This window comes from Hylaeus anthracinus, unplaced genomic scaffold (assembly GCF_026225885.1).
Source record: "Hylaeus anthracinus isolate JK02 unplaced genomic scaffold, UHH_iyHylAnth1.0_haploid 4, whole genome shotgun sequence".
NCBI lineage: Eukaryota > Metazoa > Arthropoda > Insecta > Hymenoptera > Colletidae > Hylaeus > Hylaeus anthracinus.
In genome coordinates this window covers 15,778,253-15,803,553 of record NW_026535289.1, presented here as the reverse complement: position 1 = coordinate 15,803,553, position 25,301 = coordinate 15,778,253, and the positions used below count along the sequence as shown (strand labels likewise).

The 25,301-nt window shown below is 39.7% G+C and overlaps 8 protein-coding genes across 11 annotated transcripts; 2 read left to right on the top strand and 6 right to left on the bottom strand.

The window, feature by feature from the left end:
- The first annotated feature begins 14 nt into the window (after nucleotides 1–14).
- Nucleotides 15–3,123, top strand: LOC128894910 (actin-related protein 3). Its single transcript, XM_054156998.1, has 6 exons — nucleotides 15–254; nucleotides 629–809; nucleotides 905–1,219; nucleotides 1,319–1,633; nucleotides 1,725–1,943; nucleotides 2,040–3,123. The coding sequence occupies exons 1-6, from the start codon at nucleotides 211–213 to the stop codon at nucleotides 2,217–2,219; spliced, it is 1,254 nt and encodes a 417-aa protein (XP_054012973.1). The 5' UTR covers nucleotides 15–210; the 3' UTR covers nucleotides 2,220–3,123.
- On the bottom strand, nucleotides 2,740–5,799 carry LOC128894893 (transcription factor 25). The gene is made up of 8 exons (XM_054156956.1): nucleotides 5,445–5,799; nucleotides 4,914–5,281; nucleotides 4,599–4,827; nucleotides 4,263–4,516; nucleotides 3,868–4,177; nucleotides 3,475–3,768; nucleotides 3,199–3,392; nucleotides 2,740–3,123 (listed from the first exon to the last, which is right to left on the bottom strand). Exons 1-8 carry the CDS (start codon nucleotides 5,574–5,576, stop codon nucleotides 3,099–3,101), a joined length of 1,806 nt encoding a protein of 601 aa, XP_054012931.1. The 5' UTR covers nucleotides 5,577–5,799; the 3' UTR covers nucleotides 2,740–3,098.
- A 253-nt stretch (nucleotides 5,800–6,052) lies between these two features.
- LOC128894918 (leucine-rich repeat-containing protein 59) lies at nucleotides 6,053–20,188 on the top strand. 2 transcript variants are annotated; one of them, XR_008461644.1, is made up of 8 exons: nucleotides 6,053–6,473; nucleotides 6,546–6,605; nucleotides 6,674–6,796; nucleotides 6,870–7,083; nucleotides 7,164–7,367; nucleotides 7,456–7,756; nucleotides 12,166–12,284; nucleotides 20,056–20,188. XR_008461644.1 is itself a non-coding variant. In XM_054157012.1 (6 exons), the coding sequence occupies exons 1-6, from the start codon at nucleotides 6,372–6,374 to the stop codon at nucleotides 7,746–7,748; spliced, it is 996 nt and encodes a 331-aa protein (XP_054012987.1). In that variant the 5' UTR covers nucleotides 6,054–6,371; the 3' UTR covers nucleotides 7,749–7,848. The 2 variants fall into 2 exon arrangements, 1 of the variants encoding a protein (XP_054012987.1); XM_054157012.1 differs by lacking the exons at nucleotides 12,166–12,284; nucleotides 20,056–20,188 and having other exon boundaries at nucleotides 6,054–6,473; nucleotides 7,456–7,848.
- LOC128894886 (uncharacterized) lies at nucleotides 7,870–12,147 on the bottom strand. 3 transcript variants are annotated; one of them, XM_054156938.1, is made up of 8 exons: nucleotides 11,661–12,147; nucleotides 11,126–11,351; nucleotides 10,445–10,936; nucleotides 10,190–10,362; nucleotides 9,312–10,088; nucleotides 8,738–9,142; nucleotides 8,479–8,611; nucleotides 7,870–8,418 (listed from the first exon to the last, which is right to left on the bottom strand). In XM_054156938.1, the coding sequence occupies exons 2-8, from the start codon at nucleotides 11,160–11,162 to the stop codon at nucleotides 8,093–8,095; spliced, it is 2,343 nt and encodes a 780-aa protein (XP_054012913.1). In that variant the 5' UTR covers nucleotides 11,163–11,351; nucleotides 11,661–12,147; the 3' UTR covers nucleotides 7,870–8,092. The 3 variants fall into 3 exon arrangements, with proteins under 3 accessions (XP_054012913.1, XP_054012911.1, XP_054012912.1); XM_054156936.1 differs by having other exon boundaries at nucleotides 7,870–8,611; nucleotides 11,661–12,146; XM_054156937.1 differs by having other exon boundaries at nucleotides 7,870–8,611; nucleotides 11,126–11,207; nucleotides 11,661–12,146.
- LOC128894853 (uncharacterized) lies at nucleotides 12,198–17,165 on the bottom strand. Its single transcript, XM_054156864.1, has 12 exons — nucleotides 16,565–17,165; nucleotides 16,070–16,422; nucleotides 15,798–15,967; nucleotides 15,623–15,725; nucleotides 15,125–15,414; nucleotides 14,711–14,958; nucleotides 14,260–14,632; nucleotides 14,066–14,179; nucleotides 13,697–13,972; nucleotides 13,224–13,579; nucleotides 12,694–12,885; nucleotides 12,198–12,552 (listed from the first exon to the last, which is right to left on the bottom strand). Exons 1-12 carry the CDS (start codon nucleotides 16,858–16,860, stop codon nucleotides 12,198–12,200), a joined length of 3,126 nt encoding a protein of 1,041 aa, XP_054012839.1. The 5' UTR covers nucleotides 16,861–17,165.
- LOC128894914 (beta-parvin) lies at nucleotides 18,286–20,114 on the bottom strand. The gene is made up of 5 exons (XM_054157003.1): nucleotides 19,978–20,114; nucleotides 19,453–19,716; nucleotides 18,972–19,366; nucleotides 18,652–18,895; nucleotides 18,286–18,584 (listed from the first exon to the last, which is right to left on the bottom strand). The coding sequence occupies exons 1-5, from the start codon at nucleotides 20,093–20,095 to the stop codon at nucleotides 18,508–18,510; spliced, it is 1,098 nt and encodes a 365-aa protein (XP_054012978.1). The 5' UTR covers nucleotides 20,096–20,114; the 3' UTR covers nucleotides 18,286–18,507.
- A 360-nt stretch (nucleotides 20,189–20,548) lies between the features above and the next one.
- On the bottom strand, nucleotides 20,549–22,031 carry LOC128894919 (28S ribosomal protein S35, mitochondrial). Its single transcript, XM_054157014.1, has 3 exons — nucleotides 21,695–22,031; nucleotides 20,980–21,602; nucleotides 20,549–20,888 (listed from the first exon to the last, which is right to left on the bottom strand). Exons 1-3 carry the CDS (start codon nucleotides 21,795–21,797, stop codon nucleotides 20,619–20,621), a joined length of 996 nt encoding a protein of 331 aa, XP_054012989.1. The 5' UTR covers nucleotides 21,798–22,031; the 3' UTR covers nucleotides 20,549–20,618.
- Nucleotides 22,032–22,172: 141 nt separating this feature from the next.
- Nucleotides 22,173–25,221, bottom strand: LOC128894882 (kinesin-like protein KIF18A). The gene is made up of 2 exons (XM_054156925.1): nucleotides 22,549–25,221; nucleotides 22,173–22,306 (listed from the first exon to the last, which is right to left on the bottom strand). The coding sequence occupies exons 1-2, from the start codon at nucleotides 25,161–25,163 to the stop codon at nucleotides 22,270–22,272; spliced, it is 2,652 nt and encodes an 883-aa protein (XP_054012900.1). The 5' UTR covers nucleotides 25,164–25,221; the 3' UTR covers nucleotides 22,173–22,269.
- Nucleotides 25,222–25,301: the final 80 nt, after the last annotated feature.

The following is a 25,301-nucleotide window of genomic DNA, read 5'->3' as shown; positions in this document are numbered from 1 at the left end:
TGACAATCCAAGTGGTGCATCGAAGCGTTTCGCGATTTCGCGCATTGAGGGCACGACTTAATGTATGCTTCTGCTTTATCTCTTGCTATAAGCGAGGTGTGGTTTATCGTGACTGATCTGGACTGATCGAGACCAGCGGAAACTGAATTTTCGAGTTTTGATTACGGTTAAACATTGTTAAAATAAACCAACGACAACGAAAAGAACAGAATGCTCGGCCGTCTTCCAGCGTGTGTAATCGATGTAGGCACGGGGTAAGTATATTTTCAGTTCAAAAATGATTTAATCCCGGCGAAAATAAATAGGCTAGGATGTGACTCATGAGATATGACATTTTGTGCGTCAGATAATAAATATTGGAAGAAATTCAACATTTTTTTATATTACAGATTTTGTTCATGTTCAAATATATAACCGATACACTGTTGTAGTTTTATATTTAACAAAGAATAATAGAATGCTTGTCGAAAATTTCGTAAACATCGATCAAAATATTCAGTTTGCATACGACAGTTGATACGTTAGATTAATCTACAATGAAAGCGTATCTTTATTCTTTATTGGTGCATTTAACGATGCGTATCTTTTCTAATTGAGAAACAGATATTAATTGCTCGTATTTTTATAGTTACACCAAGCTAGGCTTCGCTGGCAATAAGGAGCCCCAACTTATGATACCGTCTGCGATTGCCATTAAAGAAACTGCAAAAGTTGGAGACAGCAATGCTAGAAGAATCACTAAAGGTGTCGAAGATTTAGATGCTTACATCGGGGATGAAGCTTTCGAAGCAACTGGATATTCCATAAAAGTATGTATTTCTAAATCCCTAAAAACTATATAATATTACAATTTTTCTATTGTTAAGCGTTTTGTACTTGTAACAAAACTTGTATTTTTGTTTAGTATCCAGTTAGACACGGACTAGTAGAAGATTGGGATTTAATGGAAAAATTCCTGCAACAATGCATTTTTAAATATCTCAGGGCGGAACCCGAAGATCATTATTTTTTACTTACCGAACCACCATTAAACACCCCCGAAAATCGAGAATACACCGCCGAGATAATGTTTGAATCGTTCAATGTACCGGGTCTTTATATCGCGGTACAAGCTGTATTGGCGATAGCTGCCTCTTGGACAGCTAAAAGCGTGGACGACAGAACATTGACGGGTGTCGTTGTTGATAGTGGGGACGGAGTGACGCATGTAATTCCAGTTGTAAGTATAAAGAAAAAGAAAGAAGCAAAAATGGAAATTTACATAGACCAACATGCTAAGAACTTTTTTTTATATTAGCCAATTCACATTGTCTCCTAGGCAGAAGGTTTTGTCATTGGAAGTTGTATAAAACACATTCCTATCGCTGGACGTGACATTACATACTTTATACAAAGTTTGTTAAGAGAACGCGAAATCGGAATACCACCCGAACAATCGTTAGAAACAGCTAAAGCAATAAAAGAAAAGCATTGTTACATATGTCCAGATATCTCAAAAGAATTCGCTAAATACGACAGCGATCCTACAAAGATAAAAAAGTACGAAGGTATCAACAGTATTACCAAGCAGTCTTTTGTCGTAGACGTTGGATACGAAAGGTTTCTTGGACCAGAGATATTCTTTCATCCCGAAGTAATATATTAATTTATACCTATGAAAAAGTATTTTTATCTTTACATTTAGTCGAGCATTTTATCACATATTTTTCTTCCTTCTTTTGTAGTTCTCTAATCCAGATTTCACGACGCCTCTAAACGAAATCGTGGACGACGTAATACAAAATTGTCCGATAGACGTTAGAAGGCCATTGTATAACAACATTGTATTATCGGGTGGTTCTACGATGTTCAAAGACTTTGGTAGGCGATTACAACGCGATATAAAACGAATCGTCGATGCTCGTCTCAAGCTTAGCGAAACATTAAGTGGAAGTCATATTACGGTAACGTGTATTTAATTATCGGTGGTCAACTATATTATTTACAAGTATATAAAGTCGTAAAAAGATGCGAGTAAAATACGTTCAATTTTATTTTAGCCGAAGCCTATAGACGTTCACGTTATATCTCATCATAAACAACGCTGCGCGGTATGGTATGGCGGTGCTTTATTAGCTGGCGATCCTGAATTTTATACGGTGTGTCACACTAAAAAAGCTTATCAAGAATATGGTCCTGGAATATGTCGTTACAATCCCGTATTTCACAGTATGGTGTAAAATAAATAAAAAGATACAACTGGTATTCAGGAAACATTACATGGACCAATGGTCGAAATTTAACTTGACGTCTTTAAGGTTATCATTCTGTTAATAATTTATCTGACTTTCAATTTTTTCACTTGCGGTGATGCTACATTTAATAAGATAGGCTGAGTGTTTTTACTATCTAATTCTTATCGAAAAGAATTACAAAGAATGCTCGGTATTGTACTAGGAAACGCACACGAACATGTTCTTATGCTCATCGAGTATTACATTATTATGTAAGAGAAGATATTTGCATTTAATAAAGAAACAGGATAGATCGATATAAAGAATAAATGTTCCATTAGCAAAACTGATTAAAAACAATTGATGGGATTATATGTAATACTAAGCGATTGTATAGATCTGTACATAAAATAAGTCTATTGGAAAATAATAATTCTTTTTTAACGAATCACGTTCATAGAATAATTTACATCATCCCGTGTAAAATGTTTCGCTAACAAGATAATTACGAGATAGTATCTATGTATAATTCTTACAATAATACAGTTTATTTATTGTACATATATATCTTTTTCCGTATATACACGTTTTTCAAAAACCGAATAAAACATGATTGTTTCACAAATTCGATACAAATGATAACAATACAAGATCGTATAAATAATTAATGCACAAGTTCATACATACAATCGAGTATACATAGTTTCAAATACATGATAGATGTTATAATTTTACAATGATCGTTATTAAGTGGTACTTGTGTTACCTCGTGTTGATATGAAATTTATATTATCTTCGTAAAAGTTCATATGATCGTTATTATATCTAAAGTAAAATTTGTCTATTTTAATTCAATTTATTACTATACATCGTAACCTGACTGCCTTAAATTTGATCGTTATTATCGTAACTAAAAACATAATGCCATTTGTTACAACAATTACTTTGTTTTACGTCATGTAATTTTAATATTCTATATACTTACAATAAATTTAAACCATCAAGGGCGGCAACTACACCTTCTCCGTTAATATTTGAGAATAAAGAGGAGATAAAAAGAGACAAAAAGTTGGAATTTGTTTGGGTTGTTCTTGCATTTGGTATCGGTCTTTTGTAAATATCAATGCTATCCACTGGTGGTAGAGGATCATGCGAGAGTACAGAGCCATCGTTTTGTACCTACGCAAGTTTTAAAGATAATAAAGGACACGGTACAATTGTACAATGTATCAAAGTATTATATGTGTAAAACTTTACATACCTCTTGAACATTCACAGTAACATCTTTTATATCGGAAAGTATAATATGTCTTAGGATATTCTTTGGCAATTTCCCTTGATAGCGTTTACTTCGCTTTGTTTCGCAATATTTAACATAATCGTCTTTAGAATCGACTCGATTTAACGCAGTATACGCATTTTCACGTAACCACGGTAAAAGGTCTGCTTCTTTCCATAAACGAAAACTGCGTGCCACGTACAGATTTTGTAATTTTTCCAACGCTGGCGACGTCGAAATTACTGCCTTGGTATTAAAGAAATCGTGGCCTTGTACCTAGAATATTATTCCGACTATTAGCCAATCCTTATATTTATATCGAAACTGTCGAGTTTTGTCTGAAAAAGTACAATCAACAACATAATTTGATAATACCTTTTCATCCGTTTGTATGCTACATTTATCCAACAAAGACATCAATACACCTGGAAACATTATTAATGCATTCTGTAAGAGTTGATCGGCAACAGTTCGATTGCCCAAATGGAAATGAGCCAAAGCTAAACTATATGCTATGTTTGGTAGTTGCGTGAGGTTTCTCGCGCCGTCCCAAAAATTGCAGAATTCTATGAACCACTCGTATTCTTTTGCTCTTAAAGCATAGAAATCGAGAGATAGAATTACAGCTAAAGGATCGCCTTCCGGATCAAGCGATAAAAGTAATTTACAAAATTCTAAACTTGTTCTGAAATAAAAAATCTTGTATTAAAATTTGAAGAAATATAAAAGTAGCATAAGAATTGTATCTTTTTTTTTTTTTTTTTTTTTACCTATAACACGCACGTCCGCCTACAAAATTGAGATGCTTGAACAATGTTATAAACAAAGCACGATTTTGTTGCTTTCTATAGTCCAACCTACAGGCAGCAGTTGTTAGATTAAACAGTGGGTGGAAAGCACATTCCAAACAGTAGAGTGCTTTTTCCGTAAATTCTGCAGCTAACGCTAAATTTTCGTTGAGTTCGCAAAGTTCGGCTAATTGTAATAGCGCATCTACGTGATACGAATGGGCATTGATTATATTCTATAAGAAAATACATAGAGCGTAAGTTTCCTTTGTATAATGAACTTTGATTTTCTGACGCGTAAATAAAAACGAAACGTACAACAATGTTTTCCGGATTTAAACTTTCGACTGCTTCTAAGAATTTTAATTGAACCTGTCTATACGAGGGACTATGTTCGTATAAAAAGTATTGTACATTGCTAGCCGATTTTACGTCGTGATCCAAAGACATAGACAGACCAGATTTATTGATCGGCGACCAGTTATCTCTAGCGGAAATTAGCCAGGTCCTTTTCAAGTGACTGGAACGACCCCTATTTCTTCTGTTGCTATTAAAGTTGAACATTTACCATAAGAAATCCAACTATAATTTTTATCGTATCTACTCGTACAACATAGATTTTATTATACATACTTTTGTTCGGCTTGGACCGTTTTACTGCCAAAGATTCTTTTAAGTTCATTGTAAGGGTTTAAATGTTTATGTTGAACCATCAAAATATCTTCTTTAGATTTTTGTTCTATCCATTGTAAATTATTTGTACTCTGAGAACTACAACTTGGAAGCGGTTCACCAAGCAATTTATTCACTTCTCTTACGGATCTTTCGATTTCGTCCACATCCTCGGTCTCTTTAAAGTCGACAACTTGTTGAACTTTGAAACTTTCCAACTTCTTTCGTCTCTTCTTCTTTTTCTTGCGTTTATCTTGGTCCGTATAACTTTCTTCGATAACTTGCTGTTCTTCGTTTTCTTCCTCTCCAATTTCAGAATTTTGATTCAACTAGAGAAAAGGAAAAGAAGTATGACGATAACATCGAAAATAGATTTGAAAAGATAGTCGGGGAATTTATGAGAAAATGTAATAATGTCGCTTAAGCGTTAAAAGATTGCATCGATGAATTGTGCAAGGGAAAGGTGGTACTATTATAAAATTTAAAACGTACTACATCAAATACATTAAATGTCTTAGATTTAACGTCGCCAATTATCGAATTCTCTAAATCACACTCGCTTTCGCTATCTTTTTCGGCTAACGCATCAACTCCGTATACTTTTTTCATATACCGTGTGGACATCTTGAATGAAATTAATTTTTATTCCAATTATTAAAAAAGCATCGTAGATAAGTTTCAAAGCGAGTAACAAACTACACGTTCGATTTGAGAATGACAAGTCTGAAATGTTGACTTGCTTCGATTAACAGGAATTTCACCACTTGTCAATTTTCTGACTCAACCACACAACTGCACACACACAACCAGCTCGACCTTATCGTTATCAGTTATAGTTAGTTATACATGATTACTGAAAAGATGTAGAAGAACGACCCATTGTCAACATTGACTGTGATTGTATTTATCTTGCAATCACAGAACAAACCGAGGTCGCTACAATCGCTTGGAGGTTAGAGAGCTAGAAAAATGGCAGTGACCAATCAGAATCTGTAACATTATTTCGTGACTCTGTATTGAAGGATTGCCAATAATCGGCTGATTTTCAAAGTTGTTTGATTGACATTGACAGCAAGTGAGAAAGTTCGAAACTGACATTCGTGATTTGCGATTGGTGATTCGTGTCGGTTTAGCATTGGTTGGTGTTGGTGGTTGGTCCCTGTACATCCCTGTGCCCTGTGCCACGTGCATTAAACAATAATTAAACGTTTTCAATCTGTCGCGGCACTCGGCAGATGGAACTTTATATTGGTCCGATGTGTAGAGGAGGTGAAGAAATACCTAATCGTTCCTTCGGTTAGATTACTTTAATTTGTTTTTACAGTAAAACATTATGATATTCAGCGAAAGGTGACGCGACGACAAACTACAGAGAACGTGGCAAGTCAGAATTTTATTTGATCGTTAAATTGTTTCGTCATGAAAATGAAATCAAATTCAAAAAATATTAAAGACAGACTGAAAGATGAAACGCTGGATCTCAGTTTGTGCGACCTGAAAGAAGTGCCTGTTCGAGAAATCGTACGTTTAATCTGCCGAATTTGTTATACAACAAATCTATGATAATATATAACAATATGTATTATTTTTCAGGCAGCTGTTAAGAAGGCGACACATTTAGATTTATCGAATAATCTGTTAGTTTCTTTGCCTGTGAGTTTCCCTGAACGTTGTTTCTATACTTGCAGCAATGACTCTCGACTAAAGATAATTTCTTTCAGAATACTTTTGTCAGCCTTAAGCAAATAGTTAAGTTAGATCTTAGTAAAAACATGTTGACAGAAATTCCGGAAAATTTTGGAGAATTGAGGCAGTTGAGGCATTTGGATCTTTACGCGAATCAGGTAAATTGGAAACAATTTGTTCGGGGTAGGTTGGAATCTGGTCGCAAGTACTAGGAACATAATTATGTTACAGATAAGCAGGCTACCGCTAAGTTTAAGCGAGTTAAAGAACTTGAGATGGTTAGATTTAAAGGAGAATCCTTTAACTCCCGCAGTATCCAGCGTCGCGGGTCCATGCAGCAACCTAAGCGAATGTCAAGCTTGCGCTCGTAACATCGTTACTTATTTGTCCCGTGTAAAGGTTACCATCGAAGAAGAAAGATTACGAAGATTGAATGCCGTTACGAGTAATATTTATAAAAGAAAAAGCAGAAATTTAAAAATATCGGACGCGCTCTTTATGTTAATAACCGTTTTCTTTCCTTAGATGCTGAAACCGATTTGAACGCCGTAGCAAAAAAGGGTGGTAAAAAGAAAAAGAAGAAATCGGTCGAAAAGGATAATAAACAGGACATGGATAAGAATGGATGTTGCTTAGTAAGCGAGGAACTAAAAGTCGGTGGAAAGCAAGTAGAAGTTGAGACGTTGGGAAAAAAAGATAAATACGTTAATAAGAAATACGCGTCGAAAGGTAATACGATGCAAACGAATCACGCTCGATAAGTTTTCTATGATATTTTTGTTGCATTAATTAATACGAGATTTATAATGTGTTTCAGGCAATGGGTGTCAGTCACTTTTGTCCACGTTTGTATGGCTCCTACTTATCGGCTTAATATTTACGTTATCGATCGTAATTCTTCCAATGTATTCGGAACAGTCGGAGTTGTTTGTAAAGTACATAGAAAAGAGCACGGGTGTACCTTTGAAAGCATTTCAGAAGCAGAGTATCGATACTCTTCGATCCTCCGTACGGATCGGAACCACGTGGACCAGACAGATGTACGATAATTTTTACGACGTCTACGAAAAAAATTTTAGAAGAAATAGAAATGTCCCAGACAGCGACTAATTGTCCAAGTATGTAACAGCAAAGTTACGATGGAATTTTACGCAACCGTTTCGTACCATGTAACTCTCGCTCGCAAATAAACGTTGTCCGCGTTAAAAGTTCGATACGAATATTCCAAGTGTAATAATAAACAGAATGTTGTTTATTATCGATTCACTGACATATAGCGTGTTATCGCGTAATTTGAGGCGCGTAATTTATTTTGCAAAGTAAAAAATTGTTACAAACGTGAATGATTTTGATGCAATAGAAACGTTGGCATCGAAATAACTAGTCTACCATCTTTGGTCTGTAAATATTGATCCGATCGATAAAAGAAAAGGTATCGATCGTTCCCTTTGATATCATGCATTGTTGGTCACGTTTGTTTTATTCAGTATGACCGATGACGTTGTTTTCACGGATGATTTACCGAGAGAGTTTTCCATTTTACTGATTAACTTTTGAAAGGTATTCATTCGCATCACGCCATGGTGGTCGTTGCGATCGTCCGAGTCTTCGGTGCCGCTCGAAATTCGACTATTTCTATCGAAACCCATAGGATCTGGAATTTTGGACTTTTTCCCATTGACGAATCGATTCCACGATCTCTTCTCGAAACTAATCTGCGTGTTGGTTGCGTGTTGGTTGTCTTTTTTAGCAAGACATTCCTTTTGGCGTGCTGTGAAATCTGCAAGTATAGCGATATCGTCGTACAGTTGTTCCTGTTGATCGACGAGAGGATACTTGCGATGACTCGATTCGGTGCGTGGTGTTTGATAGTGTTGGTTGTCTTGGAGCGATTGCCGAGGGTTATCGATGTTTTCGCGCGATACAAAGTTATCGATTTCTGGACGAACGTGATTCAGCTGTTTCGGAATTCGCTGGAAATCCATGTAAACGTGTTGAAAGATTTACAATTAAAATATAAAGCCTCGATTAGTATTAAGTTTAACTTAAAATTAACCGTTTGGCCATAATCAAAGAATTAATTGAAACGGTTTTCTTACCTGATCCGATTGACACGTTTCTTCGTTCGTATAGTTTCCGCGACACGTGACAACGTCGTCATAAAATTCTTGGTTATCGGCTGCATCGACGGTTAAAGGCGGTGGCTTTGCGCAAACTGGTCTAGGCGGAGGCGGACTGGTATACTCTGATTCGTCTTCGAAATTTCGCTTAGCTTTCTGATCGTTCATTAAATCGGATATGTCGTCGTAAGTTGGTAGTTGTTGAATGTTTGCCGGTGGTGGCGGCGTCGTAATTTTACGTTTCTGTTTTTTATCATTTTTCCGCGGTGATTCCTTTTTCTTTCTCACTTTGTCTAGAAAAGATTTCTTAAGCGGCGACTTTGTCGGCTCCTCTGTTACTTCCGTTGGTCGAATATTGCTCGATGTTGCGTTTGGAAGGAAATTCTGTACGCGCGGGTAAACATTATGAATTTCTGAAATGCACCTTTTAATACCTTCTAATAGAGCAGGGTTCGGCAAATCACGACGATATAATTAACGATATAATTGGATGTTGAGCTTTTAAAGTTTGCCGACCACTGATTTAATTGTAAGCCATGCATAAGTCACCTACCTCGATATCGTCGTAAGACTCTGATTGATCTTGTTGGTCGAGACGTGCGTGTGCGAGGGTGTCCTTCGACGAGGTGGCCGCTGGCGCGGCATCGTCGTAGGTTGCTTCGTTCTCTAACCGATCGGATCGTCTTGTAGCGGATTCGAGATGCTTTTTCTTCTTCGCTTTCTTTGGCTTTTCTTCGGACTTGGATTCATCTTTGCTCGCGAACACGTCGTCGTAGGTTGCGAGTTTGTTTGATCGTTTATCGTTTAGTCTAATTTCGGAAACGTTACCAACGTTGCCGTAGCAATGTCCGGTATCCCTGAAATCTTCGATCTTGTGATAGATATCGTCTTCTTCTTCGTCGGGGAGTCTATAAGTCGACGACGAAGCACGGACCGGTAGGGATGGCAATCTTCGAGGGATTCGAGCTGGCAAAGGAGGAGCAGGAGCAGGAGTAGAAAGAATCGAAGAATTCGCGACTTGTACGAGAGCGTCTTTCGAAGAAGAGGCTTGTCCGTGTTGGTTGGTAACGCTAGAAACTATCGAAGGATTATTGACCGGCAGCTTATCGATGCCCAAAGATTCTACGTCTTGATATCTTTCTTCGTTAGAATTGGAATGTTGCCGGGGTAACTTTTCGAACCTTTCCTCCGACTGCGAGGTATTGGTTTCAACGGGTGTGCTGGCGACCAGGGAATTCGTAAACTCTTTGTTCTCGTTTCTCTCTCCTTGGCTCAATTCGGAAATTTTCGCTACCCATTGTTCCATGTCATTTGGCGTCCTTGCGATAAACTGAAACGCCGTTCGTTAAAAAAAAAATGACAGACACTGTTACTGTATATATATATATATATATACATATAAAGAAAAAGGAAGAAATTATGGTCGTTTACTTGAAAAGTTTTATTGCCTGGGCAAAAGATTTCGAACGTAGACTCGCTTTTCCGTTGATCTCGAGGAATCGCATTCGGAGCAGCTCGAGCCATGTAACCGCGAATCGGTAGAATCATCCACGGACGATTGTCGTGATCGTTTCCGTAAATCAACAAATGTAGTCCCAGCAAGCCTTAAAAAAAAAAAAAAATTTACTCAACTTAAAGTTTAACTTAAAAGTTTAACTTAAAGGTTAATTCGCGATTACCACTTACCGACCCAACACGCTCGATATTGTTCGAAAACAAACAGCTTCTTGCCTTCCTTTCTGTAAAGGGGACCGCACATGAGACACTGGTTTTTCGCTTGGGCTGCCGAAAAGTTGGAATAAATGTCCATTAGCGTGGTTTCGATTTGCTGGTGTTTGCTCGAAAGACGAAAAAGATCGGTCGTAGCGTTCGTCGACTCGATCGGTTCGAAGGTCTCGTAATAATCGTGTTGCGGTTGGTTTTGCGGTTGGTGTTGTTCGGCGGGCACGTACTCCTCGAGTTCGGGTTCCGTTTTCGTCGTCGCCACTAAACCTTTCGGTCCAGCCGCGTTCATGTTCAAGTACTGATTCGGATCCGGAGAACTTGGTCTTTCGACCATTCTCTCCACCATGAGCATCGTCATGGTATCCTTGGACCGCATCAGTAGACTATCGCGAATACTCTCCAAGTTGACGGGAAGCTTCACTTCTCGCAACCACTCCAAAAATTGCACCACATCTACAAACATACAACACGCACGGGTTAGTTGGTCCTCCTTTCTCAATCGGATCGGAGATCGAAACGCAAACGTCTCGCGCGTTTCTTTTCCCGCGGTAATTACTTTGGTTACGGAACGAACCGATTCGTAATTCGTATCGTATTTTTTTCTTATCTACGAAAATAAATGCGAATCGGATCGGCACTTACCCCGAAGTATGTCGGCAAGTTCGCGGTCGAATCCCATGTTTGCGTTTCCCGTTCGATTTCCTTTGGATGTCCGTGCTCGGGCCTAAGGACTATGTACATTTGTTCGGAAAAGCGGTAGTTGTAACTCGAACGACGCAACAGCTTCGGCCGTCGGAAATTGTCATTGTCTAGAGTCTAGAGTCTAGAGTGACGATCGACAGGATGCGATGGTAGATAAAAATACTTCCTACGTACGACAAGATAATAAACGTGAGAGATAGAAAATGAATAAGTGATTTGAGAAATCGATGCCGCGCCCATTTTCATTCGACAAGATCGATAGAGAAGGTGGCGTGGAAACGTCATCGATCGATATTTCTTTGCTCTTTGCTTTGAATTTCTTTCAAGGTTTCTTTATGACGCGGCGCGAGCGCATAAGCGCGGCCTAACGAATTCTTGTCGTCAGAAACGCGTTCACTCGTACATTCGAAGAATCGTTAGTCTTGGCTGAACAAGTATCAAACAATTTTCACGATTACGTATTTGGAAATCCTACCTCGCGGTACTCTTGATTTTTCAAACAACACTGAAACAACCCGTAACGATGTTTCGATGTTATCCAGTTGAGCTTCAATGAGCGACAATGCACGTGGGAGAAGCAGACGGCGGCGACCGACTCCCGCAAAGATTGTTGCCGTCACCGTCCCAGTCCATCCTCTTTGGAATCGTTCGTGCCTCGCTTTCTTTCTCCTTGTTCCTACGAACCTCTGATTCACTCTTTTCAACCATTCCCTCCTGCCCTAATCTCCCTTCCTCGTCACGTCCGCGGCATCTTGCTCGAGCGCGACACCAACCGACGTTTTAATTGATCATTCCAATTGACGGAGTAAGAAACGACCGAGTAACAAACAGCTAACCGCATTCCATATACATACATGTACGTAGCAGTCCGTCGACCGTTTGCTCTTCAAACAATGAAATTCCCCTCTGAAAGTTGGTTTAAACAACTACAAGAAACGATCAAACTATCCACGTTTACATTAATATTTTATTTGATTTAGGAATAAAGAATTCCGGGATTCTTGAGGACGAGTCAAGGATCCGACGGCTGTTGATAAAAGTGATGGCAGGCCGAAGAAATCCGTCGAGCTGTGGCGGTTTTTAGCTGGCGACGATCGCGGTAAGAAGCAAGTCGTGCATGTTCGATGAAACCGCGTACGCGTACGCGTTCGCGTAGGCCTGGCCGAACGAGTCGCGACGCCGACGCCGACGTCAATGTTCTTCTCGATACCGGGCACCATTCAGCAGCACCAGGCTTCGAGTATCGGTCAACGTATTCTTTCTCGGAATCCTCGATCTTGTTCTCCAGTGGGATACGTCGTAGTGCTCGAGCCAGAATCGGTGATCTCAGAATCGTACTCGACGCGTTAGCGTATTTTAGTTGGCGTCTACTTTGATTCGCGTTCGTAAAGTTTATCGGTTATCGATACTAATTTCATCGTTCGCAACACACAACCGTCATTTCGAAAAGAAACAAGCTGGTGCAGCAATAGTAAGAAAATATTGAAAGAATATCGGGAAACGATTACCCTGTCGGACGTTCGACGCTGAGCGTGCTAGACAGCATCGGCGAGACTTGTTCTTGCAGCGCTAACGTTCGTTGATCGGACGCGTCTACTTTGGACCGAGCCGAACAGATATTTGTACGATACAACGAGTAGATCGCTCGCAACTCCTGCTTTAACGTAATCGGCGAAAGAGTCATATCGCGTGACGTACGATCGATACAAAATAATTACCTGCCTTTTTCTGCGACGATTTCGCGCCAACAGGTGCACTCAAACGATTCACGCTCTCCAGTTGGTCTTTCCAGTTACGAGAATATCCGTATCCGTTGGCGCGGAAACTGTGCGATGCCTACGAGCGTACGTGATTAGTATCCAGAGACTGGGGTATTTTATTCGCAACGATTCAAATTGCGATCCTTGGCAAACAAATAACGCGCGAGCGTTTTCGAAATCGTTGCGCGAATAAGATTTGTTCCCCCATCTCTGTCAACAACGTACCGGTAAAGGAAAACAAGAAAAATATGCAAAAAAAAAAAAAAAATACGCGTTACGCGCGTCTTTTGAATGGATTTTTGATGGAATCCCGAGTCCGAAAGCTTCCGGTCGCGACTGTTGAACGATTATCGAATATCAATGGAAGGCGAGGAGTCACGATATTCCATGGATACGGAAGTTTAGACGTTCCCGAATCTCCATCCGTCGATCGATATCCGAAAGACGACGACGCGTCGGAGTCTGTTCGGCACCGACCACGATAACGTTCGTTCCATTTCCTTCTTTCGCGTACCTCTGCTCGAATACTTGACCCGCAAGCCTGGCGTCTCTGATGCCGCGGACATAGCGAATTTTCGTTCGAGGTTCTCGTCAACGAAGAGTGCGTGGGCGCCATTATTCGTTCGATTTCGATCTGCGAGAGAAACAGAGAAGACACGCGGAGAAATATGCGCGAGTAATGCGCCGAAGGAAATCTCTGCGATTCCAGATCAAAACGTGACTAGATATGAGATAAAGTATCAAGAGAAACCTTGCAGCGTTTCGGTGTTTTGCGAGGATCGATCAACGAGTTTCGTCGAGAAGAAGGATCGAGTGGGACCGGTTCGCGTTTCGTCTCTCGTCGTTGCTTGGGATCGCCAAACAATCCTTTGGATTCCGCCACCTTGATCATAAACAACGAGTCGAACTGCATCATTTCCTTTCTTTTTATTACAGCGAGAAAGCATCCTGGATCGAGCATGTGGCTGACGTTCTCTCCGTAGATATCGTCGATGCTGCCCACCTCGAAAAGATCGCTGTCCGGAACCTATGATTTCGTAGAAAATGCTACTTTCCGACGGCTAACGCGAAACCCGGAATCTTTGAATTACTATATGTATATGTACGCGAAAGAGCTTACGTTAACGTTTGTGGAAATAGTTGATATTCCGTCATCCTTGACCGATTCTTCACTTTTCTCCGGTTTGCTCGATTTCGACGATTCTTTTCCTTCCTTCGGCGCCTTCTTTTTCAACTGTGAACCGTAAATGATCGTAATTAATCGGAACGCCGACGAATCGAATCGAATCGAAACGAATAACCGAATAATCTTACCGTATGATCGCGGACGTACTTCTCCGCGGCTATTCGATTTACGTAATCGACCACATGCCGAATCATCTCTGTCGTTTCCGAGGGGAAAACCGTGTGCGCTTCGTATATCAGGAACTGAACGTTCGGTCTGGTTAAAGCATACTTGAGCGTGGACATTTGATCGGCCAACAGAGCTCGCGGCTGCTCGATATTGCGTTCGTCCTGGTCGTCCTCGGCGACGCAGACGTTTGTCAACGATTCGAGGAGATCCGTGTCTCCTCCGCGAGCAACGGCAAGATCAACGATATCTTTGACACCGGTATAACTAGACGGCGGTATCGCCAAAACTACGGTAGCTCTCTCTAACTCGGCCGTCACGGTATGCGACGCGTATCTGATAAAACGGACATTTTCGGTAATGTAGATTTTTAACCAGTGCGCGTCGCGCGTTTACTTGGCAAGGGGATCGTACTTGTCGGAAAATACGCGACATCGTTGCAACGTCACGCCGAGATCTCTCAGATACGTCTCGTACTCGCAGAGACGTTCGCCAGCACCAAAAGCCAACAGTCTGCCGGCGTCCTCGATGTCTCCCAACAGCTCCGCCAGGTATCCGGTGTGCCGCGGCGCCAGGCAGTGGGTTAAAACTATCGGTCCGCAAAAACGGCCGACTCGAATCGCCCGTGCCAATGCCGCTGCACCCAGACATAACGATCTTTCCTACTCGATCGAACGCGCGCGCGCGCCAATGAAATAACCAGTATCGTAACTTGTTATCTGATTGTCGGCTTAACAAACTCTATGCGTATATCGAACCATCTATCTATTCGTCTACTCGCGTCGTTATTCTTTGTCAATGATCGCTAATCATTTCGCGACTACTTACTAGAAATACGAAACGATGCTCGCGAACGAGACTAGAGACGGCCAATATTTCTCTGGCATTTTCGTGCAAGTTAATCATTTTAGGACAAATGGCATCAAACACGTAACCGGTATCCTCGAGCTCCGTTGCCTCTCCATTCTCGGAGTGGACCAACTTCAGTTTCGACATCTCTTCCAGGAACTGTTGCTTGCTAGCGATCTTGTTACCGTTGATCCATCCAGAAGCGATCGCGGCTTCCTCGCCCCAAGCGACACCTTCGATGATACGCAAACGAGACGGCAACAGCTCATCTTTGCGTTTTAGAGCATCACGTCCGTCCCCGCGACGATGGAATTTGGACAGATTACACATATTATCGTTACTAGTTAGTTGCTGTCGCGTCGATACCACGCTCGATAAACGATAAGTAACGATATTTCACTACTTATTTTCTACCGCGTGTATTCTGCACGATCGATTCGATCCGATTGAAAGCGTTTCAAAGCGAAAAGTATTCACCGAGACTGAGAGCCGAGCCACGGATTCGTAGGCGCGAAATACTCGCGGCAAGATGAGTTTTCACCTTCAAAAGTGCCTGTTCGATACTCGTCAATCCTGCAGCCTGTGAACGAAATTCAATCGTTTCATCTTCCTTCTTCCTCGATATAAACAGAAACAAAAACGTTCCAGTTACCTCGAACATTTTCTCGCGTTCTTCGACGGCGGTAACTTCGCCTCGTCTCGCAAACTTTCTTCCTTGCATATCGTACAACAGCAACCAAACGATCCGCTCTCGATCCTTGAGGGTGTCGTTGCGACTCCAAAATTGTACCTCCTTCAGGGCACGGCTGAAAATTTTCTTGTCTAACAATCGGAATAAAAGAAAAGAAATGAAAAGAAAAGAAACGTTAAGGAGAATTGAAAGGACGCGACGGTAACGGTTCGACCGTAGGAACGGCAGCTTACATCTAAGCACGTCGTAAACGAGACCAAACACTCGACGCATCTCAGCCTCGTCCGAATAGGCGGGTCCAGTCGAATCCCTTTGAAGAACTTTGGCAGCCAACAGGATGTCGTTGACTCGCCAACCTGGCTGAACGCAGGCTTCCGTCATCGAACCGGCGATACCGCAAACGTTCACCACCGATTCCCTCGATTCTTTGCTGTCACTTCTCGTTTTCACCTTCAAAGGATACTCGCGGATCTCTGGCTCCCATTCCCAGATGCTCCTTTGCTCTTCTTCCACCTTCGAATCCGCCGTCGTTATCCGCTCCATTTCATTTTTTCGGTATTCCATTTCTAGCCCAGTCTCGCCGGCCCTTCGATTTTACGGCTTCTTAACTTTCGGATCGGATCGTTACGATTCAACGAATTAATCCGAATTACGTTATATTTAAAGTAAGTAACTACAAGACTATATATGTATACCGATTTTCACATTGAGAATACGAGAAAAATCACCTTTTCATCGCGAGTTCTGCATCGCATTCTCTTTGCAACTCGACCAATCTATAGTAGACTCGATGCCGCCAGTCTTCGTTGCTCGGCAAAATCAAGTCGTCGTCCTCGGCTTCTTCGTTCAGTTTCTCGTCGCGAAGTTGGCTGTAAATCGATATCCATCTCGCTAAAACTATACGGAAAATCTTGGCGTATTTCCCGAATGTTCTTCTATTTCGAAAGCTGCCGTATCTCGGAATTTCCGACGAATTTTCCAAACTCGTCTCCTCTTGTTCGCAACCGATGCGTCCTGTCGCCATTTCTCCGATTTTTCTTCCTCCTTTCTAGATTTTTCTCTCACCGAATCTTTAAACTACATAAAAGTATCCAAATTTTTTCTATATCATAGGTAAAAATAGGAGGTGTGCATATACATATGTATACATGTATGTGCACAAGGTGCGAAAACAAACTAACGGCTCAAACCGATGTCTCGAAGGGAATTTCATTTCATGTATATGATAATACAGAAATCGAATCAACTTTTTCCCTATCTTCTCTAATACAGATTCGTAAACGTGTACTAGCCTTGTTAAATTTCTGGTTGGACCACCGATCGTGTCAGCACGCCTATCCGACGAGTGTAGTAACCACGCCAAGTATCGATGCTGATCAGACTCCGACTCCGACTCTGACTCTCTCTCTCTCTCGAGGACTAGGCGACTCTTTCGTTTGCGAGGGCTCGAGAAACGAAAGAAACTGGTAGCTTACTACCTTGCTACGGCTAGATTATGTCGCAACATCGCGTGTTCCGGCATCGTGTTCCACGAAATCGCGAGTAACCATCTGTGCGACGGTTTGCATTCTGCAACCATCTATCCCTCACGGTAGACGATAGGTAGGCCGATCGTCGACCCTCTAGGCGATTTTTCTCAACCCGGTTCGTGTCTCCTTCGTGCCTCGTTCCATTTATCCATCGCGTTCTGTGCCGTGGATGGGCAAAACATCGCTTATCATAGCCGTGACGATAAATCTCGGAATACCGCATGAATCGTCACGAAATTTCACGAGCGTTAACAGTCATCGATAATCTATGCATGCATGTACATACATGCATTTACTATTGCGTTATTCGGCTCGTGTTACGTTTCCCTTTCAATCTCCATTTTCAACAAAAAAAACTAATCGATTCAACGACAAATGTACGTGACCCATGTCGTTTCTTGTTTGCTCGCATGCTTCGATTACATCGATGCAAAGTAACAAAGAGGAATTCACTATCGAATTCGTTTCCAACGGTTGTACGATCGAGGTCACCGAACCTCCTATAGGATTCCGTTGATCGACGCATCGTTCTTGCCCGCTACGCTTTCTTCCATATTTTTACCGCTATCAAGCCATTTTCGATAAATAATTTAAACCGTAATCGTCCTATTAGAAATATGAAAGAATCGATGAAAAGATCCAACGAGATACATATGTTACGTAACGTATACCTTCGGTCTCTATTATTGATCTCTGTTGCGCGATACAAATCGCAACACGACGTCTATATTTTTGCACTAGCAAAAACTTCCAGAGACACGGAATGGAACCTAGTAAAACAATATCAACCAAATTACCAAGCACCCTGTAATTGGCCATGTTCCAACAACGGGAAAAGAATGTTTTATGAAATCCAACGTAATCATTCGTGCCGCTCTCCGGGATGTACGTTGCACCGATTACGAACAAATACTATTGAAAACAATTTCAAAATGTAAACGATATATTTCTTTCACTTATAAAACTTGACTTATATTGTTAAAAGAATAACGACATATTTGCTGTTATTCGATATAGAAAATACTCTTTGATTAGTAAATTGGTAATATCGTTGATGATAATAATAATAAATAATAATAATAACGTTAGGTTTTCGTCTCTTATTAAATTCATTCGTCAACGAAATGTTTTTCTTCTCATTGTCAGTTCATGCCCTTGTACTTGGTGAACAAATTATACAACACTCGAAGAGTCGACTTGAGGTCCAAATTCACGATATCTGCAAATAGAATAAAGTTAAATTTACCAACGAATATTTACTTTCGGCGAGTAACTCGACAACTAACCTTCGGACCGGGCTTTGGGTTTCGGCAACCCGATATCCTGCATAATGTCAAATGCGAATGAAACGTTGTGCACTTTTTGATCGTGTGTTTTAGGCGTCAAATGGAAGCTACCTAGCGGTACGAAAAATCCCTCCAGGAGACCAAGTAACAGCGTCAGAAACACACCGTCGTGAAATTGCGTATCCAAATCTGTTACCTCCAAGTGCACTTTATTTAAATGCTTGTTAACGAAGGTAATCAACGACTACGAAACAAAAGGACATAAAAAGTTGTACGTTCGTTTAACCGACTCGAGCATCGTACATCGTGTAGAAACATACTTTTTTAACCACGGCTAGCTTATCGGACGGATGGTCGAAAAGATCGTCGAAAGCATCGCGTTCGCATCGCATTCCTAAATCGTCGTACGTCGATGTAATTTCTTCTCTAACCGTTCTGTGTATCAGTTGACCATCCTTTTTACGTACGATGACAACTTGAACGGCCACTCTCTCCGGTAATCTTACGGGGGCGCGAAATTGTCTCGCTAATCCAACCAATAAATGTAGAATAGCGACGATATTCTTCGAATGCACCGCTTCGACGCTCCATTTATAAGGCGGGTATACATGCAATACACGATTAGCCGTCGATAAAACAACAGACAACTTTTGCTTCTGACCTTCCTCCGATTGAGTCACTTCGGGTACATCTAACTTTTCTCCTGTCAATTTTTCTACAAATTAACAAGCTACAAGTATTACTACAAGTATATTACGCGATCAAAATGATTCTCTTCAGCTCTAAACATCAAACATATACCTAACAGCTTTTGCAACACCTGTCCATCGTAGAGATCTTCCGCGATATCTTTCACGATGATACGCTGATCAGCTAATTCATCGTTGATCCATTCGATCAAGACGAATTCAAGTTCTTTGAGCTTAGAATCCTCCGAAGATCTAGGCTCTATCATGGAACGTTCTTCGTTTTCATCTAACGTGTATTCCTCTGGTGGCATTTCAGGATTAGCCGCATATCCTGGGGAGTCGATTGCATATTTCCCTTCCTCTTGCACTTCTTGCACTATAAATAAGTATAACGCAAATTCATAGGTGATTATATAAAAAATAGTTGAACATGAATTATTACATGTTGACTCGTATTAGTACGATTTCGTGATTAGTTGATTGATTTGCAAAACAAATATTGAAAAACAAACGACTCGCACCATATATGGATCATGGACATGGAAGCGTCGTGCGTGTGCGTGTTCCGTAGTATAGAAAGCAACTGGATAGTAAGGAAGGTTACCTTAGCGATCTTACACTAAATGCAATCGGATACCTTCTTTAATTCGTTTTTTCCTGCCCAAAGTTCCAATTTTATCCCAAAAACTCTCTTCTTTGTCATCTTTCTTTGCAGATATAGGTGGTCGTGGAGATTTTGGTCGCGGAGACGCCATTATTCGTAACTCCACACAACTCTACGCTCTACATCTATTTACACAGCAGAGTCATCACATCGACATCGCTCGTACCGACCGACCGACCGACCGACCGTAATCTACTGATTCACAGAAAACGTCATCGCTCGAAATAAAAACTTACGTTCTTTTCTATGCCGTACGCGATACTTGCATCACGGATTTTCTACTTTTTCAAAATTTATAATATTAAAACTGACATTTTAATGTATAATAAATAATGATGGTAATCTATACTAAAGTAACAAACAACACGGTAATCTAATCAATTTGATAAAAACACCTGTAAAACAACCAAGGAAAACATCCCGAAAATATAAAAATACGACGAGTAGGACAACTTCCTCTTCATCTGCGATACCGCGGTAGTTAGTTCATCCGATAATTAGCCCCATTATTACTTTTAATCGAGTAAAAAGTAATTTTAAGAAATTCTGGTAAATTCCTTGCATGTATTTTTATACGTATAACACTGAAAACTTATAATATCTGATGTATGTATTTAATTTACATTCTCGTTGAAACTGAGATTTAACACATTTTTAACAGCTTGTTTATACTTGTTGATCGAAAAATGATCTTCTCCGTTGTTAATTAGATCTGAAACCGCGGACTTGTATTCTGTTCCATGCGGTATATCGTTGTAATTACAATCGATCGAGGGATTTGGCCAGCTGTACATAGACACTAAACTGTCTCGACTCTTGTTTTTATCCCAATCGTAGTATTCCATATCTACTTCAGATTTTTCAGCTTCCCATGGTTCGACGCGCTAAAATGATACGTAGCATTGTTATACAAATGTCGATGTATTATTTCATTTCGTTTATAAAGAATATACAAAAAATACGATACAAACTTACCCAAGATACGTGAAACAAAGCTGTGAGAAGATAATTCACGTAATCCAAATTCTGTTTCTTAGTTGGACATTTGTCGGCGGTTATCGTTATTATTCCTGTTTTGGGATTATATCTGTCGCCCACTAATCTAAGCAGTTTGTCTTTAGCATGGGCGTCCAAGTGTAAGGACGATAATCTTACTCTTAAATTTACTATCCTAGCAAGGGGTTCCCTTATCGTAGGAGAAGAATAACAATAGTCCGAAGTGATTATTTCGATAGGAAAGTGTTTTTCGCATGCTTCATCTGTTTCTAAACCTATTGGCCATTTAGTACAGAATTTTTTTATTGCTTCGCAGTGTGCTTTAACTGCAGGAGGTGTAAGATGTAAAAAGTTTGGAATTTTCATGAGTTCTGTATTTGCATGTTTATTTGGATGTGGATTTTTATTATGTTTATACCCTTGTCGCAGTGGCAGAGGTACTGTATCGGGATGAAATGTACGCGCGGTAGGCCAGATCGCTTGCCAATTTTGATCGGTTGGCATTCTGTCGGCTCTGGGTGTGGATTTAACAGCTATAGGTTGTCGTTTGATTCTTTTAACATTTCTACTACTGTTTGGTACTAATTCCAATACTCGAAATTCTACGAATGAAAATAAAAATAATATTATATTCATAAGTAGAAAGATGAATTTATAGAAGAAGAATCTAATGTAGGAGTTTAATGAAAATTACCTTCGGTATTACTAATATTTGTCGATATATAAAATGATGAATTTTTCGTGATTTTTGAAGTTGCTTGAATAACGGCTTCGTAATGTCGTATTAACGTTATCATTTTAATAGTTGAATTAATGTATCGATCTCGACGGTAACCTCAAATCAACCCCTGTATCGTAAATAATTGCTCGGCTCAGTTCCGTGCGTTCCTCCACGTTCCTCCACGTTCCTCCACGTTCCTCTCCAATTTCATTCTCCACTGTGTTCAGTGTTCTGTATAGTATCGTGTATACATGTAACTATAATACAGTCCAAGATTGACACTAACCACCTGATGATAAAGTAGTTTTGTTTTCTTTTTAAACTATGATAGCTGTATCCAACATGTTACAATTATTGCGATTATATGAATAAAAATATAATTTATAAAATACGCTTTATGATATAAAAAAATAGTAATGTCAGCTTATATTAAAACATCTTACACTTCATGTAATTGTAAATATAATATTTAATCAGTTCTCTGCACATTTTATTCGCATATATATATAAATAAACTTATATCTAAATATTTTATTTTTATTACGCTACTATGGTACTCCAGACGAAGACGGGGTTGGAACAATTCTGAAAAAATAAGCGATATTCGATCATCCGAAGAAGAAAAATAAATCTCGGGATTTTAACTACGTCAACGTTTGAAGGACAATACGTTTTACAATGTCACAGAAATATTTTCTTCCTTGAAAGAATTTTACAGTTCCATATAATCGGTCTACTGTTATCGTTCTTTATTTTGCGATATAAACACATCTAACATAAACAGATATACATATTAATTTCTATACTTTTTTCAATTGCATACTTACTTCTTTTTTACATTTGACTTTTGATACGGATGCGTGGTCATCAATCCACGCCTTTCTTTCTCTCTTACCAGTTTTAGTACTCCATCTGTCGTATTCATATCAACGTTATTCTTTTTAACTTTATCTACTTTTAATTTATTCAATATCTCGATACTTTTTGCACTCATTCCTATATGTGGCTTTTGGACATGAATATTTTCCTTTGCCTTCATTCCCGTCCTAACCAGCGAAATCTTGTACGTCGGGGATATCTTTCTTGGTTGTTTTATAGGCGTTTTCGCCAAATTTATGCAATTCTTGTCGGACAGAACTCGCTTTTTGGTCTTTTGAGGCATACAAATTACATCGTTACGTTCTTCATTATTTTCCCCGTATTCTGTACCTTTGTCGATATTCATGTTTGAATCTCCTAACAATGTAATAGTTGAATTATGCGTTTCGGGAATATTCTCCGATGCGTTAAATGTTGCATTTAAACCATCATTGTTACAATTATTTTGATTCTCGTTAGCCGAAGAACACAATGAATATAACGGTACGTTGCTCTTGAGCGGTTCTATCAAATGGGATACGCTTAAACAGGTCAAATTGTAGAAGTGTTCTTGGTCGTTGATCGTTTCCATGTCCGACCATTTAATGTTTCTTACTCCTTCCAATAATTTAATTAATTGTTTAAATTCTTCTTTCATTGTGTCCGTCATTGTCCCGTAGCCGCTCATCATGTTATAATAATTTTGCAGAGTTGCGCTCATCACTTTAATAATCGAATAATGCGACTGCATTTCGCATTGCTGAAGATTGCTCACTTTCTTTGCGTGTTCATACTGCTGCTGCAATCTAGTCTGTTCTATTTCGGATGATCTTAACGCGATTAAATCATCTAGGTTTTCAAGTTTCTTCGACTTTATTTCTGCGCTCAGTTTCTGTAATTCTGTTTCTATCGAACACAATTCTTCCCATACTGCCTCCATTTGTACTTTCAAAGAATCTCGTTGTCGTTCAAAGTAATGCATAGATTTATTAATACGCGATTTACCGCTAGCGTTTTGTTCTTCGGAAGTTAAGACGTTTACAGCTGTTGTCAAATTGTGTAATCTTTCGTCTGCTGCTTTTTTGTATTGAATTCTAAAGCACAATATTTTGTAAGCGCTTTCCAAAGAGAGAATCTTTTCATTCAGAACCTTCTTTTTTTGCAGTAGATCGATCAATGCGTTCTTAACTGTTGACCTGTATTTGTTTTTCTCGTCATCGATCTTAATACTTCCAATAGACGATAATATACGTGGTGACCCATTTTCCACTGCCGATAACTTTTGTTTCAGGTAGTTTATCTCCTTCTTTTGTTCTTCCACCATTTTTATATATGCTGTTACATGCATTTCGCAAGACATAATGTTTTTCTTTATATTGGACTTAATTTTCTTTGCTCTGTTCGCATATCTTAAGGTGTTGTAGGTATCTTCGTAACTTAAACTAGTAGGCGCTATATTTGCAATCATAACCGTTCGACAATTTCCACCTAACGAATCTTTCAATAGTCGCGTCAATTTGGAATCTCTATACGTTATATGTTTTGCACCGTCGGCCAAATTATTGATACAATTTCCAAGAGCCAGTAAAGACTTGTTAATATTTGCACCTTCTTTGAATCTTGCACCTTTACACCCCGTGGCGGATGCTCTTTCGGATCCTGCTAAATCGATCATAGATAATTTTACTTGTCGCATTTGTCCATCTAATTTGTTCGTAATGTTAATATAAACCTGAAAGACAGCGTGACTTCTGCTACTTTCCTCGTTTGCATCGGTGGGATGCTGTGTACGATTTCTATTACCCTTTGCTAAAAGTGTCAACAATTCTTCGGCGCTGTTGATAGTTATTATTTTAAGACCAGCCACGATTACTCCGCATCTGCCGTCGTCCCTCAAATGTAAAGGTCCAGATTTATGGAGAAGATCTTGTACATTTTCATTATAAACTTCCAAGTACGTTACACCCAAATTAAATTCACGATGTTCCCCTTGCTTCTCTATTTGTAAGAATAATTCAGCAACTGTCCGATACGTAATACCGGGATCTTCGGTACTGCCAAGCATCGTATGAGTCTTTCCAGCACCGGTTGCACCGTACGCGAATACAGAACAATTGTAACCATCCAAAAGGTTGGTGATCAAATCTTTGGTGCTACCTTCGAACAGGTCACTGTTACTGGACGTCATATCGAAGACCTTGTCAAAGATGAACTGTAGCTCCTTATTTTGTTTCTTAAGCAAGTCTCGACCTTTCTGAGCAACGCCATGATAAAAAAAGGGATTATCCTCTTCTTTTGGATCGAAAATTAGCATTTTATCATCGACAGTTTTTACAGCAGCTTTGCAATTGCCCTGGATCTCGCGTTGATTTTGTGGCCGAATCCTTACTATTACCTTAATACTCGTTTGCGAACCAGTTTCTGTTTGCACGGATGAAACTGTGCTTCCACTCGTACTCGGATTCGTTCCATTCGCACAAGCTCGTGTTTTCGCGAATTTTTTAACTTTATTTGGTGAAAATGCCTTCGTTAAATCTCTCTTATTAAAAACCATAGCAAAGTCAATTAATTCACAGTCAAACATTCATCACAAACCGTTGAAGGCAATACAATCTTTGAAATTTAAATTGTTGTAAACTGAAGTTGCTTTCGAGACAATTTGGCCAATAGTCATCACCTTGAACAGACCGGAATCCCTATAAAATTAGAATTGGACATTTGG